At 42.5% G+C, this 27,969-nt stretch overlaps 1 protein-coding gene across 1 annotated transcript; it reads left to right on the forward strand.

Moving 5' to 3' along the window:
* Window positions 1–26,721, forward strand: LOC122084930 (probable methyltransferase PMT23). The gene is made up of 8 exons (XM_042653347.1): window positions 1–12; window positions 160–430; window positions 570–680; window positions 984–1,161; window positions 1,726–1,971; window positions 19,815–20,009; window positions 20,564–20,774; window positions 26,085–26,721. The coding sequence occupies exons 1-7, from the start codon at window positions 1–3 to the stop codon at window positions 20,766–20,768; spliced, it is 1,218 nt and encodes a 405-aa protein (XP_042509281.1). The 3' UTR covers window positions 20,769–20,774; window positions 26,085–26,721.
* The last annotated feature ends 1,248 nt before the right edge of the window (window positions 26,722–27,969 follow it).

Below are 27,969 nucleotides of genomic sequence, written 5' to 3' on the forward strand. Positions count from 1 at the left end.
ATGCAGGACACTGTCAATTGATAAAAGTGCAATCTTTATCTTTAGTTCTTATGAATAGGAGAATATTCTATGCTTATTTTTCTATTTGGATGGCATTTCACTTTTAATTCTGATATTTTGTGCTTTGTGTTTGATTTTGCACTGGTCTTTTGATGTCAGACTCTACCAAGTATTGGATGGGGAAAACAAACAAGGGTTATCCTAGACGTTGGTTGTGGTGTTGCTAGCTTTGGTGGCTACCTGTTGGAGAAAGATGTTCTCACCATGTCATTTGCTCCAAAAGATGAACATGAGGCTCAGATACAGTTTGCTTTGGAACGAGGTATTCCTGCCATTCTTTCTGTCATTGGGACGCAGAAGTTGACCTTCCCGGATAATGTATATGATTTGATTCACTGTGCACGATGCAGGATCCGCTGGGACAGAGATGGTAGGTTATACTTTCACATTTCTTACTTGGGTCCTTAGTATATATATGTGTTTCTATACTTATATTTCATATGGTCGATTTATTCTGTTCTTTGTGTTCATTATGTGGAAGTCTTGAATCTTTTGGGTTGAAATTGTAGGTGGGAAGCCACTAATGGAGCTCAACAGAATCCTTAGGCCTGGAGGATTTTTTATTTGGTCAGCGACACCTGTTTATCGGGATGACTCAACACACCTGAGTATCTGGAATTGTAAGATTATATCTTTCTCCTCTGTATAATAGGAAGGGATCTCATGTCCTTGTAAGTCCTCCACACATAGCTAGATGCGTCAGTATAATAGGAAGGGCTCTCATGTTCATGTAAGTCCTCCACACATAGCTAGATGTGTCAGTGGACGCTTTTGAAATTTTGAACTGTGGTCCAGCTCCATTAATTTTATCAGTTTCTTGTCCTATTGACAAATGGAACTTCTCGTACAGATTTTTTCATGAAATTGTTGGATTTTTTCAGTATGTTTCTAAATTGGGGTTTAAAATTTGATGCTTCCTGCAGCTATGGTATCTTTTACAAAATCCATCTGCTGGAAGATGGTAGCAAAGACTGTTATGAGGAACTCAGGTGGAATTGGGCTTGCCATATATCAGAAGCCTATCTCAAATACTTGTTATGAGGAACGCAAAGAAAATAATCCCCCAATGTGTGATTGGAAGGATATGAAAAACACTTCATGGTACTTTTTTACCCTACCTTGATAATCATCTTCATTGTCATAGTCGTTGATAGTATTTGTACTAATAATACTAATAATGTTAAATATTTGTATCGTCATTATTCTTGTTGTTGTTGTTGTTGTTATCAACACAACGTTCGCCTTGATGACTGACTAATATCTGCCACGTGGAGGGATCATTTGGTCAAACCAATAATTGGATGGGTACTCCCCCTCTCCCTCGTGCGTCAAGTTTCAGGTCCCATGTCCACTGTATGATCCAGTATGTTGAATTTTACTCTTGCATCTTCAACGGATGAAGAGGTGTCCCAAATTTTCTGAAGTTGAATTTTCAAATTTCCAAAGCCTCGTCTCTATCTATAAAATTGAACTGCACTAAAAGTTGGCATACTGATAGATGATGATATGGATATTCCAGAATAATTTAGTGCCATCAAATCTGCCATTTGGCATATTATGGACTGTCATTTTTCCCATTATTATTATTAGTGTTCTCTTTTTTTTTTAGGTGTAACCAATTTCCATTACTCTTAGTTTTATTATAATGTTCTTGTTTGTGGGCAGGTATGTACCCCTACTTACATGCCTTCCATCTCTTCCACAAGGGGACTCAGGTAAGTGGCCTACAACATGGCCTGAAAGGCTTGGCAGTAAACCTCCAAGTCTATCACAGGAACCAGGAGCTGAAGAAATCTATTTTGAGGACACGAAACATTGGTCTGCACTTGTATCAGATGTTTATTTGGATGGCCTGGCAATCAACTGGTCAAGCATACGAAATGTAATGGATATGAATGCTGGCTATGGAGGGTAAGATACATTAGTTAAATGATGTTGGTTCCTCGTTTTCATTTCCTGGTTCGTTTTAGGTTTTTTGCCTTCTGTTTTATATATGAATAAGACGAACTGCGCATCCACTTTGCTAATTTCGGCTATGGGCCTATGGCCATTGGTTTGAGCCATTTGGTGGGATCATGCAGTCAGTTGTAGTGATTGGATAATCAGACATATAAGACTGTGAATTACACATACACCAAATTTTGGTGGCCTACTCAACCGAATGGCCTGCTTCTGTATACTGAAGTTTCCCATGTATTATTGGCTAGATATTTTTTTTTTAAAATTTATTTAAATCCTTATAAAAAGGATTGAGTGAAAATGTTGGCTTTTCAATCATTTTCTAATCTTTAGACTGCGATGTGGTTAAAGCTTTACCACTAGTAGGGGGTGATTTGGATATGTGGACCTTCTGGGGTGCTTTCTGAGGTTGTGCGTGGCAGATTATGGATTTATGTAGTTGAGATTGGTTTTATGACCTGAATAGTTCACCAGTCCCCTATTCCTGTGCCATATATATGGGGAAAAGTTTCTTTTTATTCTTACCTTGATGGTGCATTTGTCAAGGTTACATGGTGGACTCATGGTTAGTTACCCTCTAAATTGACATGTGCATAATTTTTCTTCTTGTATTGTCAGCCATTTCTATCTGAATTTGAATTTCAACCATTTCTCAAAGCTTCAAATAGCCACATGGGAAAATATATTTGGCTTAGAACTCTTATGGATGGATGGTAATGTAGACAATATGCCATGCCTTGAATGCAATTCAAGCTGCCATTTGTTAGTCGATCAAGCAAAAATGTTTTGATTTGACAGGTCTTGAGGCAACCATCCCATAGAGATCTTTCATGTGGTGGGTTAGTTTGGTGCCCACAAAGGGCTTCACATGTTCATCATGAGCCTCTACTCGTGGTGTAAATAATATGAACACTGGGGCACTCAAAGTAGGATTCAGGAACACAGGGATATATACACAATTTTATGTAAATATTTATAAAAATTAATTTGGTACTTTAATTATTAAGTGTGATGCCATATATCAAATTCTTCACACATGTTGTGTAGCTTATCTGTATTCTCTTTACATATCTTAGTATATGGATGTCCAAGTATCTTTTTTTTTTCCCCCCTTTTCATGTGTAAAAATTATATCTATTCATGTATAGACTTATGAAAGGAAGAAGAGAGCAAAATCATTACAAAAATACAAATAGTACCTGACGCGATAAAAATTGACCAGCCGATCTTCCTTGCAGCTTCTGATGCTCTAGTAGATTTGCACAGAAGAGAAGACAGGGGAGAGCCAGGATGACCCAACGGGGGACTCTTCGATGCCTAAGTCAGATCTTTCCACAGCAGATACTCAAGAGAGTTATTCATTAAAGAAGTGATTGATCCCCTATGATGGAGGCTTAGCTTAGTATTTATAGGTTGCTGATGGAGGGAGAAAGAGGAACGTTTGTGGAGAGTTCTGCTAAGCGTGGAGTCCTTAAGGAGAATGACTCTACGATTTTGGAAATATTTCGGATTTTAGGGCATATTCCGGAGATATCCCTCTCTTATCCTGAAGGCACAAGCCGTGAGAGGTGTGGACACCTTGGTGATGTGAGTGGATTGACTCCTGCCCCTATAATCAGGGGTCACGTCCCTTGAATGTAGGAGTGGATGTGTGTACGTTTCTGGGCGCCTTGCATGATTGTGCCGGGCTGAGGTGGTTACTCGGCACGAGGAGAGACCGAGGTAGCAGGTCGGCCTGTGGATAGACCAAGGTGGCAGATCACCATATACGCTTCAGCCGTGCTGAGGATGAGGACATGTTTGGCCTCATCACCAGCCCCTGCTCTAGCAATTCAGATTGGTTTGCTAGAGCAATTAATTCGATCTCGGCTTTTGTGTGGCGTGCACTGTCTTTTCGATGCAAAATGCACTGCTTCTGCCGCGTGGCGCTCCGCCGTAATTTCACCTCAGGCAGGCAAAGAGGCCGCTTTAGGTAGCCATTGATCTCAGCCGGATCTAGCCGTTCATTTTTTGTTGGTTTTTCCTATAAATAGGATGCTCTTCTGCCCAGAAAACTTTGCGTTTGTTCGAGAGACCAAGTCAGTTTAGCTCGCTCCTAGCTTCGGTCCGGTCATCCTTAGAGTCACAGCTCAACTCGGCTTCAACAGTCCATCTTCAACCAACTCGTCCTTCAACCAGTAAGTACTCGTACTATGGTTCTGACTCGTTGTTCTTCTTCTGCTCAACCCTTCATGTTTCCTAGCGTCGATCCTGGTGATCCTGAGATGGCGTTTGACCATGATTCTGACTCGCCTAACCCTTTGACGGTTGTGAGGCTCGGGGAGAACCACCTAGAGTGTCCCATCCCTGATCCTTCGTCCTCTAGCGGTGATACTTCAAGTGGTTCGGGTTCTGACAGCAGCTCAGGCTCGGGTAGTAGCTTGGGTTTTGAGTTTGTGGAGGTGGTCTCGCCACCAGCCGAGCCGACCAGGGCCGTTACTGTCTCATCGGTAGTCGAGCCAACCAGGGCTGACCATGGACCAAGTGTCCCAGCTTAGCCCCCCAGTGCAGAGGAGGTAGGCACCTCGGCGACAGGCCATCGAGTGCTGAGGCAGGCCTAGCTGAGTCCCAGGGGGAAGGCTCTGCTTCTTCCTCAGGTGGAAAAAAGACTGTTGCTGCCACCAAGAGTATTTTGACGCCCAAGGTCCTAGACTTGATCCGGGCTCGGTATAGTATTCTTGAGTTCGTGGTGATACATGTCCCCGATGAAGACTAGCATGTGGACACTACTAGGGATGAGGTGGCACTCTACGATGTTGCCTTCCAGAGCGGTCTCAAGATTTTGGTGCCTGAACTGGTCAGCTCGGCCCTAGAGTACTAGGGCCTTGCTCTAAGCTAAATAACTCCAAACTCCTGGCGCTTTCTTCTTGGCTTTGAGGTGTTCATCTTGAAGCTAGGATGAACCGCAACCCTAGAGGTTTTTCGCAAGCTATTTTTGGTGAAGAGGCACACCTCGGGGTGGTACTACTTCACCAAGAGGGATAGGGAGGGTCCTTATGTGAAGTTGAATTTATTCATAAATATGCCCTTGTTGAAGAAATGGAAGGAGCGGTACTTTTATGTGGCGATGGAGGGGAACCCTTTCAAGGGCAGCTGGACAAGGCTTAATTTGTCTGTGCTGAACTGAGCTCCAAAGTTGTCCGCGGCTGACCTCCAAACCTTTCAAATGTGTTTGAGCGGGGAGGACGTGGATGTGCGGATGCTGCAGGATGACGACTTCCTCTGGGAGTTGGAGTTGGAGTTGAGTGAGGTCCCTAAAGAGGGTGAGGGTCTTAATTGAGTCCGGTCACTTTGTTTATTCAGCTCGGTTATTATACTGATTCAGCTCGGCTCGTCTTTGTTTTGCAGTGGTAAACGTGAAGGTGGACAACAAGGCTCTTGCCGCAGCGGTGGTAGAGGCGAGGAAGGAGGCGGCCAAGCAGGCCGTAAAGAAGAATGTTGACAAGGGCAAGGCCGTGTCAAGCCCAGGCCTCGTCAGGAAGACCGTTCGCCCACTGGTGGTGGCCTAAAGGCCTCACCGATTGCCATAGGGGCAAGGTTGGCAAGGTGGTGCCCCCTACCGTCTAGTACACAGATCGGCATGGGACTCCAGGCTCGACCAAGGGTAAGGAGCCAATGGGTCCTTCAAGAGATAAGGGCTTGAGGCAGATCGATACGCCGGACAGGTCTACAAAGGGCCAGAAGAGGAGGCGCTCGCCTGTTGAGGGGGTGTGCACTGCAATGCTCCGAAGGTGGCACGGACAGAGAAGAAACCCTTGGCCCCGTGGGAGGACTTGCTGGAGAAAGGCATTGTGCTGGACCCCAATAGCGCTCAGGTTTGGTGTCGTCGGAGCCGTCCCAGGAGGGACATTGCCCGTGCGAAGAAGCTGTCGGACATTGACTTCGTGGATCAGATTTACGTGCAGATGGGTGACGTGAGTATACTCAATCCTTCTCATGCATTTTCTTTGATGTCTTGAGTACTTTTGACTGCTCTATTGGGCCTTTATAGAGCTTTACTTTTTCGGTTGAGGCTGCCCAACAGTTCAATAACATGGCCGTTGCCTGTTTGAAGGCGGAGTTCGAGGTGAAGCGCCTTTGCTGGAAGTTGCTCATGGTTACGTGCCAGTTGGAGTCCAAGAAGAAGAGGGCCAGCTCTGAGGAGCAACGGGCGAGAGACGCTGAAGTGAGGGCTGACGAGCTGGCATGCGAGGTTGCTAAGCAGCTCGAGGGCAACAGTGACCTAGTCAAGGGGAAGGATGTGCTTCAAAGTGAGCTGGCTGAGGCTCAGGATGCCAGCAAAAGGAAGGAAGCGGAGCACGCAGCTCGGATAGACGAGCTGACAAAGAAGTACCAGACTGAGCTGGAGTTGAATGATGAGCTTATTGCTAAGAGATGGCTGAACTTCGTAGTGGGTCAGCAGTGGTTGGTCGACACGAATGTTGCCTCTTTCAATGTTGGCTCGAACCAAGCCATTAAGTTCATTCTGAGCAAGACGCCAAACTATGATCTGTCGGACTATAAGCAGTGCGCTCTCGACCCTGCTCCTTTAGTGCAGCTATGTGGCCAGGCCGAGGTTGGTGAAGAGGTGACCCAAGCTGACCCCAAGGACTTAGCCAAGTGAAGAGTTAGGCCTCCTTAGACTAGCCCCCTAAGCCCTATAATTTTGTTAATTTCTTCTTCTTTTTCTCTTCTTTTTTTTATTTTTTTGGTAAATGCCTCCTTCGGGAGTTATGTACTTTGAGGATTTTTCCTCTCTTCTCATGAATGAAAAATATTCGCTTTTGACACCTTGGCTTCTCAGAACTTTTGTGCTTCCTTGTTTTCATGTACTTCAAGCGCGGTTCCTTTATCTGACTGAGCTCGGAATTGACCTCATGCGTATAGCTTACGATCTCTTGAAGTGTTATGCCTAGGCTGGGCCATAGTAGTGCCGAGTTGGGGCTCAGTCTTGGTGCCTTAGGTGCTAAGGTCTTGGGGTGCCAAACTTGGGTTTGGTCTTATAGATGCCGAGCTGGGGCTCAATCTTAGGTGGTGCCGAGCTTGGGTTCGGTCTTGGAGATAGCCGAGTTGAGGCTCGGTCTTGTTGCCTTAGGTGCTAAGGTCTTGGGGTGTCAAACTTGGGTTTGGTCTTATGGATGCCGAGCTGGGGCTCGGTCTTAGAGATGCTGAGCTAAGGCTCGGAGTTGGTGCCTTAGGTGCTAAGGTCTTAGGGTGCCAAACTTGGGTTTGGTCTTATAGATGCCGAGCTGGGGCTCGGTCTTAGAGATAGTGAGCAAGCATTTGAGAGAGAACTTCTTCGTCTATTAATATATGGCATGCATTTGTAACAACTCCGAGCCAGTTCGCACATAACTTGCCTTCATTTCTCGGGTCTGCTGCTGTTGCCTTCTTAAAGACTAGGTCGCCTACTATAAATCCTCGCGAGCGAACCCTTCGGTTGTGATATTGCCGCACCTTTTGTTTGTAGGCTTTATGTCGCATTAGTGCCTCTTCTCGGACCTCATCTATGAAGTCGATGTTTGCTTAAAGCCCTGCCTCGTTCTGTGATGCATCAAATATCGTCGATCGAAACGAAGCTTGGGTCATCTCCACAGGGGCTAAGGCTTCAGTCCCGTATGCCAGTTGGAAAGGGGTTTCCTTTGTGGGGGTCCGAGCTGAGGTACGATAGGCCCAAAGCACACTGAGTAGTTGGTCGGCCCAGTTCTTCTCCTGATCTAGCCTTTTCTTGATTGCTTCCAGGAGTGTATAGTTGGCCTTTTCTGCCTGGCCATTTAATTGTCGGTGTGCGACTGCAGTGTTTTGAAAATCAATATTCAAATTGCTGTAGAAGAGCCTGAATTTTCGATTGTCGAATTTTCGCCTATTATCAGTCACTTGCACTTTTGGGACACCGTAGCGGTATATAACGTCATCTCTTACGAACTTTTCCACCGCCTGCTCAGTGATCCTTGCTAGGGGACGTGCCTCCACCCATTTAGTTAAGTAGTCAATGACAACAATCAAGAACTAGATGCCGCCCTTGCCTTTCTTGAATTGTCCTAGGATATCCATTCTCCACATTGTGAATGGAATTGGGCAGATTATGGAGCTAAGTTTTGTAGCCCGGGACATACAGTATTGGGGCATGCACTTGACACTTAAAGCATCGCTGGACGAATTGCATTGCATCTTGCTGCATCTTTGGCCAGTAGAATCCTTGGCGCAACACCTTGTAGGCCAGTCCCCTTCCTCCCATGTGGCCTTCGCAAATTCCTTCATAGACCTCTCGGAGTGTCTTTTCAGCTCGGCTCAGTGTGAGGCACTTCAGCAGGGGTCAAGATATTGCCACCTTTTACAGTACTCCTCCTTGGAGGGTGTAGTTGGCTGCTCTTCTCTTAACTATTCTTGCCTCTGTTTGATCTCCTGGGGGGTCCCCATCTTGCAAGTAGGCTGTAATGGGATCCATTTAGCTCGGCTTGGCAGGTTGTGTATCATTGCTGCAAATCATTTTTTGCTTATAAGTCGGCCTTTCCAACACTTCAAAATATACTGAGCTTGCGCAGTCATTGAATTCCGCTGTGGCTAGTTTGGAGAGGGCATTTGCCATGGCATTTTCTTCTCACAGAACTTGTACCATCTGAATGTACTGAAGCTGGTGATCAGGCGACGAGCTTCCTTTAGGTACTTAATCATTCTCTCTTCCTTGGCCTTATAGTGCCCGTTGACCTGGTTCACAAACAGTTGGGAGTCACTATACGCAACGAAGTCATCTGCCATTACTGCCCTTGCCAACTTGATTCCCGCTATCAGGGCTTTATACTCTGCTTCATTGTTTGTTACGTGGAATGCAAATCTGAGGGCGTACTATATTGCAAATGCCTCTGGGCTTTGCAGCACAAGTCCTGCGCTGCTCCTTGTTGAGGTGCTGGATCCATCGACAAAGGGCCTCCACTTTCTATTCGGCTCGGCTCGGCTCTGCTCTTGATTCTTCCTCTGACTGTGTGCATTTAACCAGAAAATCCTCTAGTCCCTGGCCTTTGATCGCACTCCTGAGCCAAAATTCTATGTCGTGCTCGCTTAACTCGACTGTCAAGCTCACCATACGCCCTGTTACACTAGGGTTGTGGAGTGACTTCCTTAGTGGCTGATCTGTCAGTACGGCTATGGTGTGTGCTTGGAAGTAAGGCCTCAGTTTCTTGGCTGCCATGACCAATGCCAATGCAAACTTTTTAATTCTCGGGTACGTGTCTTTACATCGAGGAGCACATGACTCACGTAGTAAATAAGCTTTTGGAGTTTTCCTTCTCTTATGATGATTGCACTAACAGGCATCGAGGATGTGGTGAGATATAATTGGAGCACCTCTCCTGGATTGGGTATGCTCGGTAGAGGGGGCCTGGTCAGGCAGGCTTTGACTTCCTCAAATGCTGCTTCACATTCATCCGTCTAGCAGAATTGCTGGTGTCCTTTTCCTCCTTTCAGCAGCTTAAAAAGGGAAGGCACTTGTCTTCAGCTCGGGAAAGAAACTTGTTCAGCGTAGCCAGGCAACCCGTCAACTTCTGTACTTTGCGGATGTTTCTCAGGGGGCGCATCTCTTGAATGGTTTCAATTTTGGAGGGGTTCGCCTCTATTCCCCTTTGTGATACCAGGAAGCCCAGGAACTTCCCAGAGGTCACTCCAAACGCACACTTGGTAGGATTTAGCCTCATCTGGTTTTGTCGTAGAACATCAAAGTCTTCCCTCAGGTCCAAAACATGATTGGTGTCCTTTGCGCTCTTGACCAGCATGTCATCAATGTAGACTTCTATGTTTCTTCCGATCTGGCTTCAGAACATAGTGTTGACCATTCTCTGGTATGTGGCTCCTGGATTCTTGAGGCTAAAGGGCATCGCAGTGTAGCAATAGTTGCCCTGAGTGGTGAGAAACGCTGTCTTCTCCTCATCTTCAGCTTTTATTTTTATCTGGTTATAGCCAAAGTATGCATCCATGAAGGTCAGCATCTCGTGGCCTGCCGTTGAGTCTATGAAGGAGTTGATCCTGGGTAGGGGATAATAGTCCTTGGGACACGTTTTGTTCAGATCAGTGTAATCTATGCAAATCCTCCACCTCCAGTTGGACTTCTGGACCATGACAACTTAGCCAACCAGGTTGGGTATTTTACTTCTCCCACGAATCCCGCAACTAGAAGTTTGTCAACTTCCTCGTTGATGATTGTGTTTCGCTCAGCTGTAAAGCTCCTGCATTTCTGCTGAAAAGGCTTGAAGCTAGGATTAACGTCCAGACTGTGCTCAGCCACGTCCCTTGGGATGCTTGGCATATTAGAAGCCTTCCACGAGCAGATATCAGAGTTTTTGCTGAGGAAGTTCAGGATTTCGTCACGACGTTGGGAGCTCAGCAATGCTCCGAGCTGGACAGTATTTGTGGGCTTAGCCTTGGTCAGTGGGACTGTGAGCAGCTGTTCCACAGGCTTGGCTCGGTTCAGAAGGCTTTCATTGCAGCAATCGACGATTTTTGCCATGCATGCTAGGCCAGAGCATGGTTTCTTGACAGACTTTATGAAGTTGGCATAGCACTCTCGAGATTCCTTCTGGCTGGACCTGCATTCCCCGATTCCGTTGCTAGTGGGAAACTTGACCTTCATATGCTTAGTGGACACAACTACTCCTAGGCTATTAAGACCAGGTCGGCCAAGGATCGCATTGTATGGTGAGTCTATCTTGGCAACCATAAATGTGACCATGGTGATGGCTGTGTGAGCTCCCTGACCGATGGTTACTAGCAGGTCGACTACTCCTTCTAGCTCTACAAGGGTGCCTGAAAATCTGTACAGAGGCCCAGGAGCGGGCTTTAAGGATCTAGTGCCAAGCCCTGATTTCATAAAGGCTTCATAGGACATAAGATCAACGGACGCCCCCGTGTCTACCAGCACCCTGTGGAAGGGGTGGTTGGATACCACCAACTGGATTACGACAACGTCGTTATGAAGCTAGTTCAGTTCTTCCAGGTCCTTGTTTGAGAATGTTATGGGAGGATCTGTCTTGAGGGTCTTGACAGGCTGTTCTGTGAAGCACACGAACCGTGAGTGAGCTTTGGCCTTTCTTACCGATTCCATGGTGGGTCCTCCCATGATGGTCAAGATGGCCAGACCCACAGGCTGGTTATTGTGTGTGTCAGCTCGGTTCCATGCCTGGCTCCTTAGGCGGCTCAGCCCTTTCTTGGCTTAGCACGACCTCATCTCCTCGGCTCGGGCCAGTTTCCACTATATTTCTGCTTTAAGTACTTGTTGAGGTACCCTGCCTTAATGAGCTCATTAATCTCCCTTTTCAAAGACTTGTAATCTTCGGTGTCATGTCCATGGTCTTGGTGGTATCGGCAGTACCGGTTGGGGTTCCTCTCCTCTGGCTTAGCTGTCATTGTTCTGGGCCAGCAGAAGTATTTCTGGTCCTGGATCTCTAGAAGCAAATTTTTCCGTGAACGATCGAGCTTGTATAGTTCGGGCTCGGTTGTGTCAATTGGCCGATCTGTCCTGTTCTTCTTCGGCTCGCAGGAGTCATCCCTAGGCTTTGCTGGTCTCTTATTTTCTCTCTGGTAGCTCATTCCTTTCGGCTATCCCCCTGGCAGTTAGGACCTCTTCCATATTGGCATACTGGTTACACCTTCTTAGCAGCTCGGGCATTGTGTCTGATAGGTCGAGGGCCAGAGATCGGACCAGATTGGGGTAGGTAATCCCATTGCACAATGAGCTATATGCTACTCCTTTTGGCAGATTTTTCACCTCCAGTGTCGCCTTAGTAAATCTGGCAAGGAAATCCCGTATAGTCTCCCCGGACCTCTGTCTCATATTCATCACATTCTGTGAGGTCTGCTTCTGCTTCATGCTAGCTTGAAAACGAGTGAGGAACGCCCTCGTCAGTTCTTCATAGCTGTGGATGGACCGGGGCCTTATGTTTGACATCCACACCAGTGCGGCACCCTTCAGTGAAGCTGCAAAAGCTCGGCAGAGGGTTGCATCCGATCTCCCATGGACTGTCATGGCTGAACTATAGTACAAGAGATGATCGTAGGGGTCCATGGTGCGGTCGTATGTGTTAAAGACGGGCACAACGAAATTTGAGGGCAGCTCAGCATTTATCAGCTTATTGGATAGTGTATTATGGGTTGGGGTCACCATTATGTCAGCCGGTTGCCTCTGCCTCTACATTCCTTCGATCCGCTCAGTGAGACGCTGGATGCGCCATTCCAAGTCGTCCATTCTCTTCTCGACTCGGTGGCTCGAGGAGCGGCGTTCGCGTTCAACTCGCCTGGGGGCTTCTTCCATGGTCCTGAAGCCTATCAGATCGGTCTTGTCCATGCTGACGCTCGGCCCTAGCTGGCCTGTGTGGGGAGTCCTGACGTTCCCCTGTCTTAGGTGGAGACCTAAGGGCATCTCGTCTCTCGGAGCTCCGGATAGAGGTGAATAATGTGCCCTCCCGTTTTGGGCAGGTGAAGGCCCTCATTGACGTCTCTCGGTGGGAGATCAAGGTGGTGGTACTGAGCGAACTGTTCGTGACGTCCTAATAGACCCCCTCCTTGCTGTTGACTGAGGGGTGACACTGTTATTAGGTGTTTTATCCCGAGGTCACCTGTCTGGAGCTGGCCTGGGCAGCTGAGCAGAGCCTGTACGGGGGATAGGAAGTGCAGAGCTGAACTGCCGTATGAAGTCCCGCACCAGCGTGTTGGTTGCCAGTACCTACAATTATAGGCTTTGGATTTGTTCTTTCACAATCGGGAGTGTCATCTGGGATGAAGGTCCTCAGCGAGATGGCTGAGGGTTTATGTCGCCCTGCCCTCCCTCTCCGGGAGTAACCCCTACATTTACCTGATCTTGTGAAGGTCTCGGTAAGGGCCCCTCTACTAGTGGGGCATTCTCTTGATCTGCCATTGGAGGAGCGCGAGGTTCTTCCACTTGTTCGGGTAGCAAACCACGAGATGATCTTGCTCGTATAGTCATGGAGGAGACGACCTTCTCACTTCTTAGTTGCATTGCTTCAAGCAGCTTCTCGTATCAGTTTTCCACAGACGGCGCCAATCTGATGCGGTAAAAATTGACCAGGCGATCTTCCTTGCAACTCCTAATGCTCTACTAGATCTGCACAGAAGAGAAGACAGGGGAGAGCCGGGCTGACCCGACGGGGGACTCTCCGATGCCTAAGTCATATCTTTCCACAACAGATACTCAAGAGAGTTATTCAATAAAGAAGTGATTGATCCCCGATGATGGAGGCTTACCTTGGTATTTATAGGCTACTGATGGAGGGAGAAAGAGGAACGTTTGTGGAGTCCTACTAGGTGTGGAGTCTTTAAGGAGAATGGCTCTACGATTCTGGGAATATTCCGGATTCTAGGACATGTTCTAGAGATATCCCTCTCTTATCCTGAAGGCACAAACCGTGAGAGGTGTGGACAACTTGGCGATGTGAGTGGATTGACTCCTGCCCCTATAATTAAGGGTCACGTCCCTTGAATGTAGGAGTGGATGTGTGTACGTTTTTGGGCACCTTGCATGACTGTGCCGGGCCGAGGTGGCTGCTCGGCATGAGGAGATACCAAGGTGGCAGGTCGGCCTGCAGAGAGACCGAGGTGGCAGGTCGGCCTGTGGAGAGACCGAGGTGGTAGATCAGCATATACGCTTCAGCCGTGCTGAAGATGAGGACATGTTTGGTAATCCCATTGCACCACGAGCTATATGCTACTCCTTCTGGCAGATTTTTCACCTCTAGTGTCGCCTTGGTAAATAGGGCAAGGAAATTCCGTATGGTCTCCCCGGACCTCTGTCTCATATGCATCACATTCTGTGAGGTCTGCTTCTGCTTCATCACCACAAAAAATGCATCATCCGCAGTCTGAAAAAAGTGGGATGCCCCTTACAAGCATGGATTTCCTCTTGTACACTCAGAGTTTCACCCTCTCCCCCTCCCTAGGGAATATATATATATATATATATATATATATTCATGATATCCTACTAGCTGCAACATATGAACAGGCCAATCCCAACAGATCACCAGAAAGGGAGAGACCAAAAACAACAATTAGAGCAAACTAGAGGTCACTCCTATATAGATCAATTATTCATGCATCTGTTACTAGTCTGCTACCTTTGCATATTATGTTTTTGTATCATATGAATGATTCTATAAAAACTATGAAAAAACATTAAATTGGTAATAGGCTTGTCCATTTTTTGTTGATTTTGGAATTTGCAGTAGTGCGGCTCCTATTTGTAGTGTCTTGGTAACATAAGTAGATCATCCCTCCTTTTGGCTGTTTCAGTATTGGCAAACATAAAACTTTTGCAGCTAAAAGGAGGAAAATTATACATGGTGGGCCTTATAATAACTTGACATGTGGCCGTGCTAGTGTTTCTCCTATAATGGAAGGTCCTAATTGATCACATCAGCTCTCCACATGGCTCAAACCAGAAATGTCACTGAGAAGAAGTGTAATGCAGGAGTAGATTACAAGTAACTAACTCCGCAGTTTATAATCACAAACAATACAAATAGGAGCAAGAAATAAAGAAATAATACCATCAAATAAACCCCCAAGGATACAATACCCATATAGGAGCGAAACTAGCCCAAAACCCAACCCGATAGGAAAGAGAAAGACCTTCTATAGAGCTGGAGAGAGAAAGGTGCGGCCAGGTCTGTGGGAGTCCGATTGAGCTGTACTTTTGAGTGTAGATAGTCCCTAGGGAGGGCACAAAAACCCCCAAATATGAAGGGCTTCTGACGGCTGGTTATGGAGTTACGCACTTTCTTGATTTTCAGACCTAAGAGAGAGAATGTGAAGAATTCTGTAGGAACATCAACTTGTCTTCTTCAGATAACCTTCAAGAGAGGATCGATTGATCTTCTTAGAGTATGGAACTAGTCCTCCAAAGGATCTGTAGATCAGATCTCAAACTTGGGCAGCAATGAGGGTCAATTGGCTTCAAGAACAAGAACTCTTTGGCTGGCTGATTCTGATTTTGTATGCTTTAACAGGTCTGAACTTCTAATAACAATAAACAGAAAATAAAAATAGAAAAAAAAGAATCGATGAAGGGTTGAGAAGGGTGAAAGAGAATAAAGGAATGGGTATCTCACCCCTCAGGTTTTAGGTATCACAACCCTTAAAGGTTTAGGCATCTCACCTCTCAATAACAGTTTTTTTAGCTAAAGAGTAATCGCTCAATAATTCATTCATTCAAATCTGCCATTATGAGTACATAAGCTTCTCTATTTATAGAGGGCAGAATAACAATCAAACTACTTAGGAGCTAGTTTCCCAATAGGACTAGACACTCCTACTATAACTAGGAGCTAGTTTCCCAATAGGACCAGACACTCCTACTACAACTAGGAATTCAAAATAGGACTAGGACTTGACTTTATGACTCCAACATGGAGTAGAACTAACTAACTAATAGTCTATATAAGACTTTACAACCGACCAATGGCCTAATGGGCCTTTATTGAATTAAATAGAAACTAACTAAACTAATGAATTAAATCTCGTTTTTCTACCTTCTACCCATATTTTAGGCCCATTAAAGTGACCCATTTCAAAGAAAACCCATGGGATCAGAGGCCCAACATATATACACAACCCAAGGCTTATTTGCAATAAAATAAGCCCAAGTGACTTATCTACATCAACTCGCCCTCTCTTAGAAAAAATTCGTCCTCGAATTTTTTAGAGTGTGAGGGTGATTATATCATGGTGCATGTTCCTCTTCAAGCCGTAGAAAAATTCAGGTAGCTCTTTGATAATAAAGATGTAGTCTAGAATGTGAGGAGCTCGATCTTCAAGATACTTTAATGGGATGACGAATTCCACATGCTCAACCTCAAGGTCTTCAGATGTATCCATGAGGTCGTCTTCTAGCACGTCCTCTACTTGCTCTTCTTCGATCATAGGCTCTTCAAGTCCCTTGTTAGTGTTCGTGTCCTCATTTGTGTATGTAATGAGGTTTAAAATATACATACCACGATCATCCATCTCTCCTTCAACTTCATCACCTTCCTCCTTGTCTTTAGTGGTGGTATCGGCCATCCAATCATCAAGTTGTGGTTCACATACTAACATCTTTGGATTGGCTTCAAGTGCAGCAATGACAGAGTTGGTGTTCAGTCGGTAGGGGAAAAATTTGGCAACGTGACCAAAACCTCTGCAATGGAAACACTTGATTTCGCCTTCTTTATAAGTCATATGTGTTTTCCCCTTGTCTAACGTGGCTGGTGGGACGTTGTTTGGAGCAATGGTTGCCTTTCCCCTAGCCATGTTTTCCTCAGAATCATGAGTTGGTGGGTAAGAACGTCGAGGAGTTGACTTGAGCAAGTCCTCCGCCTCTAAGGATTTGTCAATACAAGAGTATTTCGATCACACCAAGCTTCTCACGAATGTCATGCCTTAATCCCAATTTGAAACGGGATATGAGTAGTTCTTCATCTTCCTTATAGGCACTTGTTCGTAAAAGCAATTCATTGAATCGGTTAGCATATTCTTCTACAGTCATAGTACCTTGCCTGATGGTATTCAACATGTCATAGAGCCGACGTCAGTAGGTTAGTGGTAAGAACCTTTCATTGAGGATGAACTTCAAGTCTTCCCAGCTACGGGGCATCTGGTGCCTGCGCATGAGCTTGTCTTCTTCATTCTTCCACCTGTCCTTAGCTCCACCAGTTAGCTTGGTGATAACTAATTGGACTTTCCTTTCTTCAGGCATACGGTACCACCGGAAGTAGTCATTAAAAGAATTCACCCAATCTTGGTAATAGACAGGATCATGTCTTCCATTATACTCTTTTAGTTCCAGTTTAACCTTGTATGTATCATCAGGCTGATAAATTTGATTGTCATACTCATTATACTCTTCATTCCAAACTGGTACCCTTCGAGGTTGCATGGTGACTCTTCTGGGAACATTACTAGTGTAATTGACAGTAGGTTGAACATTAGTTTAGGCAACAGTTGGTTGGGTGTTAGAGTGGGCACCAGTTCTCACTTTTAGGTCAGCCAACTGTCGGTCATGTCCATCCAACCTCGTAGATAAGGCTTGGATTGCTTTCATCACATCTTGAAGGGTGGGTTAGGGTTCTTCTGTCTGAGCCATAGCTCTGATACCACTTAATGTAGGAGTAGATTACAAGTAACTAACTTCGCAGTTTATAACCCCAAACAATACAAATAGGAGCAAGAAACAAAGAAATAATATCATCAAATAGACCCCCAAGGATACAATACCCATATAGGAGCAAAACCAGCCCAAAACCCAACCCGATAGGAGAGAGAAAGGTGCGGCCAGGTCTGTGGGAGTCCGATTGAGCTGTACTTTTGGGCGTAGATAGTCCCTAGGGAGGGCACAAAAACCCCCAAATATGAAGGGCTTCTGACAGCTGGTTATGGAGTTACGCACTTTCTTGATTTTCAGACCTAAGAGAGAGAATGTGAAGAATTCTGCAGGAACATCAACTTGTCTTCTTCAGATAACCTTCAAGAGAGGATCGATTGATCTTCTTAGAGTATAGAACCAGTCCTCCAAAGGATCTGTAGATCAGATCTCAAACTTGGGCAACAATGAGGGTCAATTGGCTTCAAGAACAAGAATTCTTTGGCTGGCTGATTCTAATTTTGTATGCTTTAACAGGTCTGAACTTCTAATAACAATAAACAGAAAATAAAAATAGAAAAAAAAGAATCGATGAAGGGTTGAGAAGGGTGAAAGAGAATAAAGGAATGGGTATCTCACCCCTCAGGTTTTGGGTATCACACCCCTTAAAGGTTTAGGCATCTCACCTCTCAATAACAGTTTTTTTAGCTAAAGAGTAATCACTCAATAATTCATTCATTCTAATCTGCCATTATGAGCACATAGGCTCCTCTATTTATAGAGGGCAGAATAGCAATCAAACTACTTGGGAGCTAGTTTCCCAATAGGACTAAACACTCCTACTACAACTAGGAGTTAGTTTCCCAATAGGACTAGACACTCCTACTACAACTAGGAATTCAAAATAGGACTAGGACTTGACTTTATGACTCCAACATGGAGTAGAACTAACTAATAGTCCATATAGGACTTTACAACCGACCAATGGCCTAATGGGCCTTTATTGAATTAAACAACAACTAACTACACTAATGAATTAAATCCCGTTTTTCTACCTTCTACCCATATTTTAGGCCCATTAAAGTGGCTCATTTCAAAGAAAACCCATGGGATCAAAGGCCCAACATATATATATATATATATATATAACACAACCCAAGACTTATTTGCAATAAAATAAGCCCAAGTGACTTATCTACATAAAAGTGTAGGTTACGACCTCGTAAATTTATTTCCTGCATACACATACTTAAGCAGTTGATCACAGGGAAAACCTTTTTAATATGCATATGCATGAATGTTTATGCATGCCTCTATGTACTGTTTAGGTCTCAGAATGACTACTGTGTTTTCTGTTCTAATTTTTCTGGTAGATCTTATTCTTGATACATATATATATATATATATATTCTTGTTATAGATATACTTGGTCTTTTATTTTCATTTCGTCACTATGTTTTCTAATGCTTTTATTTATATTATTTATACAACAACAACAACTACGATGCTTTTATGTCTGTAATTTATAGAGTTTAATTCTTTAAAATGATAGATAGTTAGATAGATAGATAGATGGCCTAATGGCCTAATGGCCTAGTACTACATTAACCTCTCTTCACAACATAGTACAGAATCTTGGCAAGATCTCGGTTTTGACAGCTACCGAGTCAAAACCACTTACGATATAGAAAAGTACAATATCTTGACCAAGATTTTGGTGTCTGATATTTTGTATCAGAATATATTGGTCGATTTGTCCCATGGACCGTTATATAAAGCAGAACTTTATTCAACTATCCCTTAAGAAATGGAGTTCTTTATTTACTATTTTCAAAACTCTGTTCATTGAGCAGAACTTTAGGATCATCTCTACTTCATTGATATGAATCTAATATTACAGGAACACCCTTTATTCTTTTCTTCCTTACAATGAAGGGATCAAGGGAGGTTAAATGGTTGCTACGATGTATGTCTTTGCCAACAATTATAAGTATTCTCTTGTTTCTACTCATTTTTCAATTTTAATTGCACCCTAATTATTCTATAAGCTAGACATTTGAGCAGTACTATGATGCTGCTAGTCAATCACAGAATCCACTTACCATTTTGATGCCATACAACAACAAAGTATTCCAAAGAATGTTCTCTGGGCTGAAAAAAAATGTATTTTGGCATTGTAAGAATTATCCTTTTAACTGCCACCAAGAGAATCTTGAATTTCTGCATGTTGATGAAAGGGTCAGATATATTGAAAATTTACATGTGGAACACCAAGGAGTTCATGAAATTTCATCTAGCAGCTGCTATTTCCTGATGGAAAAATCTATTGAATTTAGTAGGCCTGCTTCCAGAATTTATTAAATGTCCAATGAAGTTCACTAAACTCGCACCCAAAGAAGTTTTAGAACTTTGTGACTGATGCTTCTTGATCTCTACTTCGGTTATGTGGACCTGTTAGATGCTTTTGCTGAATCATAAGTTTGATGAGTTGCATTGTGGAATCAGAAGTTTTTATATATGCAATAACATGTAAATAATTTTTAACTTTGAGTTCTATCCATTGCTTATGTTCACTGTATATTACTGGAAGTCCTTTGAAAAAAAAAAAAAAAAACCCACACCTCCACAGGTGTTGATTATGAATTTCTGTTACTTGCAGATTTGCTGCAGCACTTATTGACCAACCTCTTTGGGTAATGAATGTAGTACCCATCAATGGGGCAGATACTCTTGCTGTAATTTTTGACAGAGGGTTGATTGGAATTTATCATGATTGGTGTGAGGCTTTTAATACATATCCTCGAACTTATGATCTCCTGCACTCCAGTTACTTATTTGGAAACCTAACTCAGAGGTAACCAATATTTTTTCTGTATCCACAATTGTTAAATATGGATAAATGACATGATCTAAGACCAATTAACCATGGGATATCGATATACCTTGTGGCAACCTAGTTTGCACCCCAGAAGGTTTCCATGTTGGTCATACTACCCTCAAGGTGTTGTAGAGTTCCATCCATAAGACCCATGGCACATGAAACATTAAGACTTTTTTCATTGTCAGCCATTTCTGAGTTTAAAAAGCTCAGAGTTGTTTGTGGATGATCCATCCAGATGGCCCAAATATTCCAGGGCTGGAATTTTGTGGACTGTCAGATCCCTGGTCCCCTACTCATATGTCAAATTCTATACCAAATGGAGTTGCCTGAGTGGCATAATATGTTCAAAAATCCAGGGGAAAAATAGAACTTGAAAAGTAATGGACAGCTGAAAATACAAGGTATATGCCAATACGTGGGAGGCATCAATGAATTTGACTCTAAAATTTGACAACGATTTCCACCATTTGTTAAATTAGTACTCTTGCCATCCTGGTACCTAAGATTTTGCTTCTTTTTTGGGTCAGGTGTGACATTGTAGTTGTAGTAGCAGAGATGGATCGGATAATGAGACCAGGTGGATGGATTTTGGTTCAAGAAAACATGGAAATGATTAACAAGCTGAATCCCATTTTTCAGTCGCTGCACTGGGAGACTGCCATGCATGAGGAGCAATTCCTTGTTGGTAAAAAAGGTTTTTGGCGTCCCACTGATAGAGGAGCCAAAACATGAGTGGAGGTACCTATTTCCCCCCCCTGTACAATCATGCATTTTGTCTCTATAATTTTATTTATATTAGAAACCATGACCTGTTACTCTATTCTTTTATTTATTTTAGAAACTATTCGTTGGAATGACTCTGAAAGTCTTCTGATTGGTGGCCCGGTCATAGCTGTTGAGGCATAGCCTAGGCTCGAAGGTGGTTTTCTAGGTCCTAGGTGACCAGCCGCAGATTGTCTTGGTGCCCAAGTCCCAAAAACCATGTAGCAAGGGAGAGAAAGGGAGAGAAAGGGAGGAGGGAAAGAAGGGAAAATAGGGGAAAAAGGCAAAGCATGGAAGAAAAAGAAGAAAAAATGATGAGAGTAGCAGATACAGAAGCTGGATATGTTGCCAGAAATGCAACAGCCATTGCTGCTGCAACCACCGTTGCTGCCTCTACAAGCAAGAAGAAGCAGCTGGATCTGTTTCCAGATAAACAGATCCTGCCTCTGCCACACCACCTCTTCCATTATAGACCACATCAAAGAGGAAGAAGACCAAGTTTCATATGCTAGATTATAATTTTAAATAAGGTGGATATATATATTAATAATAATTTTTATACATTGCCCCCTCATTTTTTTACAAGCAAAAGAATAAAATTTTCATGTTACATATAAACCCCCTATGGAAAATTACATTTTAAAGGAAAAATGATCATATTTTACATATAAAGCCCTTCGAATATGCATGCTTTAGTCGCTTGGATGTCAAGGCAACAAGGGTGCCTGGCCACCGTCTAGGTTCGCTTTGACACCATGACAATAACGGGTCCATATGCTTGCCTGAACGCTGCTGTCTCATAGAACTTCATTTTCTGCTCCACTGACATCCCTAAATTCCTGATGGGTTTTTATCCATGTAACAGTGGAAGGTGATGTTTCCGAAAATAACAAGATAAATCTGAGTTTTATTATTATTATTATTATTATTTATTTATTTCTTTATTTTTAAATCTAGAGATTCTAGACCATCTGTTCCCACTTAGTGCAGGGAGAAGAGTACACAGTAATGTCTAGAGTACTGGTACACATGCATGGACATACACGAGATGCATGCCAATACAAAAGGAAGTATTTGATTGAATTTGACTTTGAAATTTGACACATAATAATCTAGACCATGTCCTCTCTATTCAACGGTCAGAATGGACACATCTGCCCACCTGATAGAATAGATTTTTTGTGACACCTGAAGAAAAACAGACCCTTCTGACAATAATCATTCACCAAATCTGATTATTTCTTTACTCCCATATACCTTCACTGTATATTGCCACTGATGCCAAATCCGAAAGAGTTCCAATACCATGCTAGATCAAGAATGTCAACAGGAAAAGTCCAGCAAAATCAAAGAGCCCCATAAAATGGTATTTATTGTGCCTGCGTGGTTGATACCTTTTAGACAAGTGGGACCTCTTGGGTCTTCGCGTGGCATGTAGTCTCACCTTTTCAAGGCAGATCTCCCATGACGTTATCTATATTTTAGTAGAGTTGGGGTTCCAAATTAGTCTGGAAGGGAAGAGAGGGTTTAGGAAAAGGTGGTATTGTGCTCCCTTTCAACATTTGTTTGGTGAAGAGAAGGTAGGAACATTATTTCCCCCCATCTCAACATCATGCTTCTTGTGCACTCTATGTCATACCTTATAATTTGTAGGATGCATTACTTGTTATTGACTAATTTTGTGCTATGCATATGTCTNACAACAAAGTATTCCAAAGAATGTTCTCTGGGCTGAAAAAAAATGTATTTTGGCATTGTAAGAATTATCCTTTTAACTGCCACCAAGAGAATCTTGAATTTCTGCATGTTGATGAAAGGGTCAGATATATTGAAAATTTACATGTGGAACACCAAGGAGTTCATGAAATTTCATCTAGCAGCTGCTATTTCCTGATGGAAAAATCTATTGAATTTAGTAGGCCTGCTTCCAGAATTTATTAAATGTCCAATGAAGTTCACTAAACTCGCACGCAAAGAAGTTTTAGAACTTTGTGACTGATGCTTCTTGATCTCTACTTCGGTTATGTGGACCTGTTAGATGCTTTTGCTGAATCATAAGTATGATGACTTTGCATTGTGGAATCAGAAGTTTTTATATATGCAATACCATGTAAATAATTTTTAACTTTGAGTTCTATCCATTGCTTATGTTCACTGTATATTACTGGAAGTCCTTTGAAAAAAAAAAAAAACCCACACCTCCACAGGTGTTGATTATGAATTTCTGTTACTTGCAGATTTGCTGCAGCACTTATTGACCAACCTCTTTGGGTAATGAATGTAGTACCCATCAATGGGGCAGATACTCTTGCTGTAATTTTTGACAGAGGGTTGATTGGAATTTATCATGATTGGTGTGAGGCTTTTAATACATATCCTCGAACTTATGATCTCCTGCACTCCAGTTACTTATTTGGAAACCTAACTCAGAGGTAACCAATATTTTTTCTGTATCCACAATTGTTAAATATGGATAAATGACATGATCTAAGACCAATTAACCATGGGATATCGATATACCTTGTGGCAACCTAGTTTGCACCCCAGAAGGTTTCCATGTTGGTCATACTACCCTCAAGGTGTTGTAGAGTTCCGTCCATAAGACCCATGGCACATGAAACATTAAGACTTTTTTCATTGTCAGCCATTTCTGAGTTTAATAAGCTCAGAGTTGTTTGTGGATGATCCATCCAGATGGCCCAAATATTCCGGGGCTGGAATTTTGTGGACTGTCAGATCCCTGGTCCCCTACTCATATGTCAAATTCTATACCAAATGGAGTTGCCTGAGTGGCATAATATGTTCAAAAATCCAGGGGAAAAATAGAACTTGAAAAGTAATGGACAGCTGAAAATACAAGGTATATGCCAATACGTGGGAGGCATCAATGAATTTGACTCTAAAATTTGACAATGATTTCCACCATTTGTTAAATTAGTACTCTTGCCATCCAGGTACCTAAGATTTTGCTTCTTTTTTGGGTCAGGTGTGACATTGTAGTTGTAGTAGCAGAGATGGATCGGATATTGAGACCAGGTGGATGGATTTTGGTTCAAGAAAACGTGGAAATGATTAACAAGCTGAATCCCATTTTTCAGTCGCTGCACTGGGAGACTGCCATGCATGAGGAGCAATTCCTTATTGGTAAAAAAGGTTTTTGGCGTCCCACTGATAGAGGAGCCAAAACATGACTGGAGGTACCTATTTCCCCCCCTGTACAATCATGCATTTTGTCTCTATAATTTTATTTATGTTAGAAACCATGACCTGTTACTCTATTCTTTTATTTATTTTAGAAACTATTCGTTGGAATGACTCTGAAAGTCTTCTGATTGGTGGCCCGGTCATAGCTGTTGAGGCATAGCCTAGGCTCGAAGGTGGTTTTCTAGGTCCTAGGTGACCAGCCGCAGATTGTCTTGGTGCCCAAGTCCCAAAAACCATGTAGCAAGGGAGAGAAAGGGAGAGAAAGGGAGGAGGGAGAGAAGGGAAAATAGGGGAAAAAGGCAAAGCATGGAAGAAAAAGAAGAAGAAATGATGAGCGTAGCGGATACAGAAGCTGGATATGTTGCCAGAAATGCAACAGCCATTGCTGCTGCAACCACCGTTGCTGCCTCTACAAGCAAGAAGAAGCAGCTGGATCTGTTTCCAGCTAAACAGATCCTGCCTCTGCCACACCACCTCTTCCATTATAGACCACATCAAAGAGGAAGAAGACCAAGTTTCATATGCTAGATTATAATTTTAAATGAGGTGTATATATATATATTAATAATAATAATTTTTATACATTGCCCCCTCATTTTTTTACAAGCAAAAGAATAAAATTTTCATGTTACATATAAACCCCCTATGGAAAATTACATTTTACCGCATCAAAAGGAAGTATTTGATTGAATTTGACTTTGAAATTTGACACATAATAATCTGGACCATGTCCTCTCTATTCAATGGTCAGAATGGACACATCTGCCCACCTGATAGAATAGATTTTTTGTGACATCTGAAGAAAAACAGACCCTTCTGACAATAATCATTCACCAAATCTGATTATTTCTTTACTCCCATGTACCTTCACTGTATATTGCCACTGATGCCAAATCCGAAAGAGTTCCAATACCATGCTAGATCAAGAATGTCAACAGGAAAAGTCCAGCAAAATCAAAAAGCCCCATAAAATGGTATTTATTGTGCCTGCGTGGTTGATACCTTTTAGACAAGTGGGACCTCTTGGGTCTTCACGTGGCATGTAGTCTCACCTTTTCAAGGCAGATCTCCCATGACGTTATCTATATTTTAGTAGAGTTGGGGTTCCAAATTAGTCTGGAAGGGAAGAGAGGGTTTAGGAAAAGGTGGTATTGTGCTCCCTTTCAACATTTGTTTGGTGAAGAGAAGGTAGGAACATTATTTCCCCCCATCTCAACATCATGCTTCTTGTGCACTCTATGTCATACCTTATAATTTGTAGGATGCATTACTTGTTATTGACTAATTTTGTGCTATGCATATGTCTGTGGTGAGGTGATTTATTTTCAACATTGATAAAATTTTCAGCCATTCCATGTGGACACAATTCAAAATTAGTGTGAAACCCTTCTCTTACATGTTAATTAGCAGCTTCATTTTCAGATAAAATCCTTTCTTTAAATTTAAGTTGATTTAATTTCTTTCCTTCACTTGATTACCTGTGGCTTCGTTTGGTTGCAATGGAAATTTAAAGGGAAGGGAAATGAAATTTTCATACTTTAACAAGAAATGTTTATAATCATTACTCCATATGATTGTATAAACTACTTAATTTTTTTAACCATATTTAGCAATGATATATTTTACATGTAATTTTTATTTTACATATTATAGCAAAGGGTTTTGGATGCAAAGTAAAGTGAAATTTTATAAACAAATATGAAATGATTTGAAGTTAATGTTAAAAGTCACGTGGGTAATGATTACATATATTTCTTTAAGTATGAAAATTTCACTTCCCTTCCCTTTAATTCCCCTCACAACCAAACATAGCCTGTGGTATTTCCGTACCTAATCTTTGATATTTGGTTCTTGGCCTTGACAAACATAAAAATCTATGCCTTTTTCAATTTTGGAAATGTCAGTTGTTATTCTGGTGACATTTATCAAAATAAATGATTTGGATCGGGGTATATTTTTTCTCTGACTTTATGTTCTTTGGTATTAATCGGACTGCGAACTTCCCAATTTAATAGGTCACTTTTAGAGAAATTGTGGATAATCTATTTCCACAGTATATATCATTAGTCTTCCTTTTTGCAGAAGCAGGGGATATCTGTTCTTAATAATGCAACCAAGGCTTGCACTAAAGTGAGTCAAAAGGGAAAACTTACAGGGAAGGAGGCACCAAGAGTTGTGGGTGACAGACTTATACTTTCCCATTTATTTATTTTGCTTTCTCTACAACTCTGAAGACATTGATTTTGCTTCATGGCTCTATTGGAAGTGACATATTGTTTAAGAAATTTCAGGGCCTCAAATAACTAAATTTTACTCTCTTGTTGGGGAACTGATTTATGCACTGGTTTAGGTTAGCGAATGGAAAGATAAACTACTTCTTGAAAGCATGCCAAATCCGAATGAGGAGGTTAATGGTGATAAAAACAGTGAAGAAGAGGAAGATACAGGAATGAGAGAAATTGATCTGGAAAATACGGCCACTGGAATAACAGAGTAAAGGCAGAGCTAGTTGATTGATATTGGAACTTGCTTTTTTTTTTTTTTCTGATGGCCGTTGTTGATAATAGTTGTATAGAGCTAGCAATTTATTCAACATTTTTTTTCTAGTTGGGATTGGCCAACTTCTCCTGAGTTCATTTGGAGGATACTTTATTCCTTAGATTTACATTATGAAGCAATTATTGCATTTATGCTATTTGATCGACATTAGGAACTGAAATTGTTTGCCACGGCCTCAAAAAATGATGGAAACATGTTTTTCTCATAATTGTGGTTTTCCATTCCCCTTCTGTATGAAGGAAGTCCAAAGGAGATTGAGTTTGTGGTACTCACACGCTCTTCCAGCTTCCAACTCTTCCTCTACTGGAAGGATCTCAGCCTCTTTTGCCAAACAGCAGCTTTCTCTTCTCTCCAACCCCCCCCACCCCCCCGGGCCACCACACCTCCCCTGCCCCACCCCTCTTCCCCCAAAAAAGACTAATACTATAGTTGAGGTAGACAAACCCAAATAAACCTTCTTTACCTATGTGAAAACTTCCCATCAGTAATCAAGAAACAAGAATTTCCATCTCCAATATTTTTAGTGCAAGGGCCTTGGGGGCGAAATGATAGCCCTTCACCTGTGAAACACAAAATACCCATACTTGTTGATGCCCTTGCGTGCCCCTTCATTGGTCCCTGTGTTGGTGCAGGGGTCACACGACCAGGTTACGTTATTCTGTAGAAATAAAGGAAAAGTCCCATCTTGGTGGATCAAGCCACCATTTTTCACAATTCTTTAATAGAATAATTGAGAAACAACTCACTTAAAAGCCTTCATTGGGGGTGAAATGATAGCCCTTCCCTTGTGAAACACAAAATATCCGCACTTGTTGATGCCTTTGTGTGCTCTTTCATTGGTCTTTGTGTTGGTGTAGGGGTCACACGACCAAGTTGCACTCTTTGATAGAATTAAAGGAAAAGTCATCTTGGTGGATCAAGCCATCATTTTTCACAATTCTTTAATAGAATAATTGAGAAACAATTCACTTAAAATCGCTAAATGAGATGAACCAAGTAGATCTAGCAAAAAAGGCAATAGAGCAAAATATGTTGAATAGTCTCGATTTCACTCGTACGGATGGAACAATTGGGAGCCACAACTTGGATAAATTAACAAGGCAAGTCAAGTAAAAAAAAAAAGAAAAACCCTTAACCTTGAGATTAGGGTTACTTAAATCTGAATTTGGCTTTTTTAAACCATTTTTAGACATAATCCAACCATTTACCCCAAACAGATTTTATTATTATTTTTATTTGGATTAACATCTTATGTTTCAAAAATGAGGGGCGCACATGGGCTTTAACAGTGATGGGGTTTTTCATTATTTAATACTAATTAAACACCAACGAATCTGACATTCTCCCTCTAACCGCATTAAATATATTCCGACCTAAGCAATAAAATAAAGGGTATACTCTATAGTCT

Source organism: Macadamia integrifolia, chromosome 7, assembly GCF_013358625.1.
Source record: "Macadamia integrifolia cultivar HAES 741 chromosome 7, SCU_Mint_v3, whole genome shotgun sequence".
Lineage (NCBI taxonomy): Eukaryota > Viridiplantae > Streptophyta > Magnoliopsida > Proteales > Proteaceae > Macadamia > Macadamia integrifolia.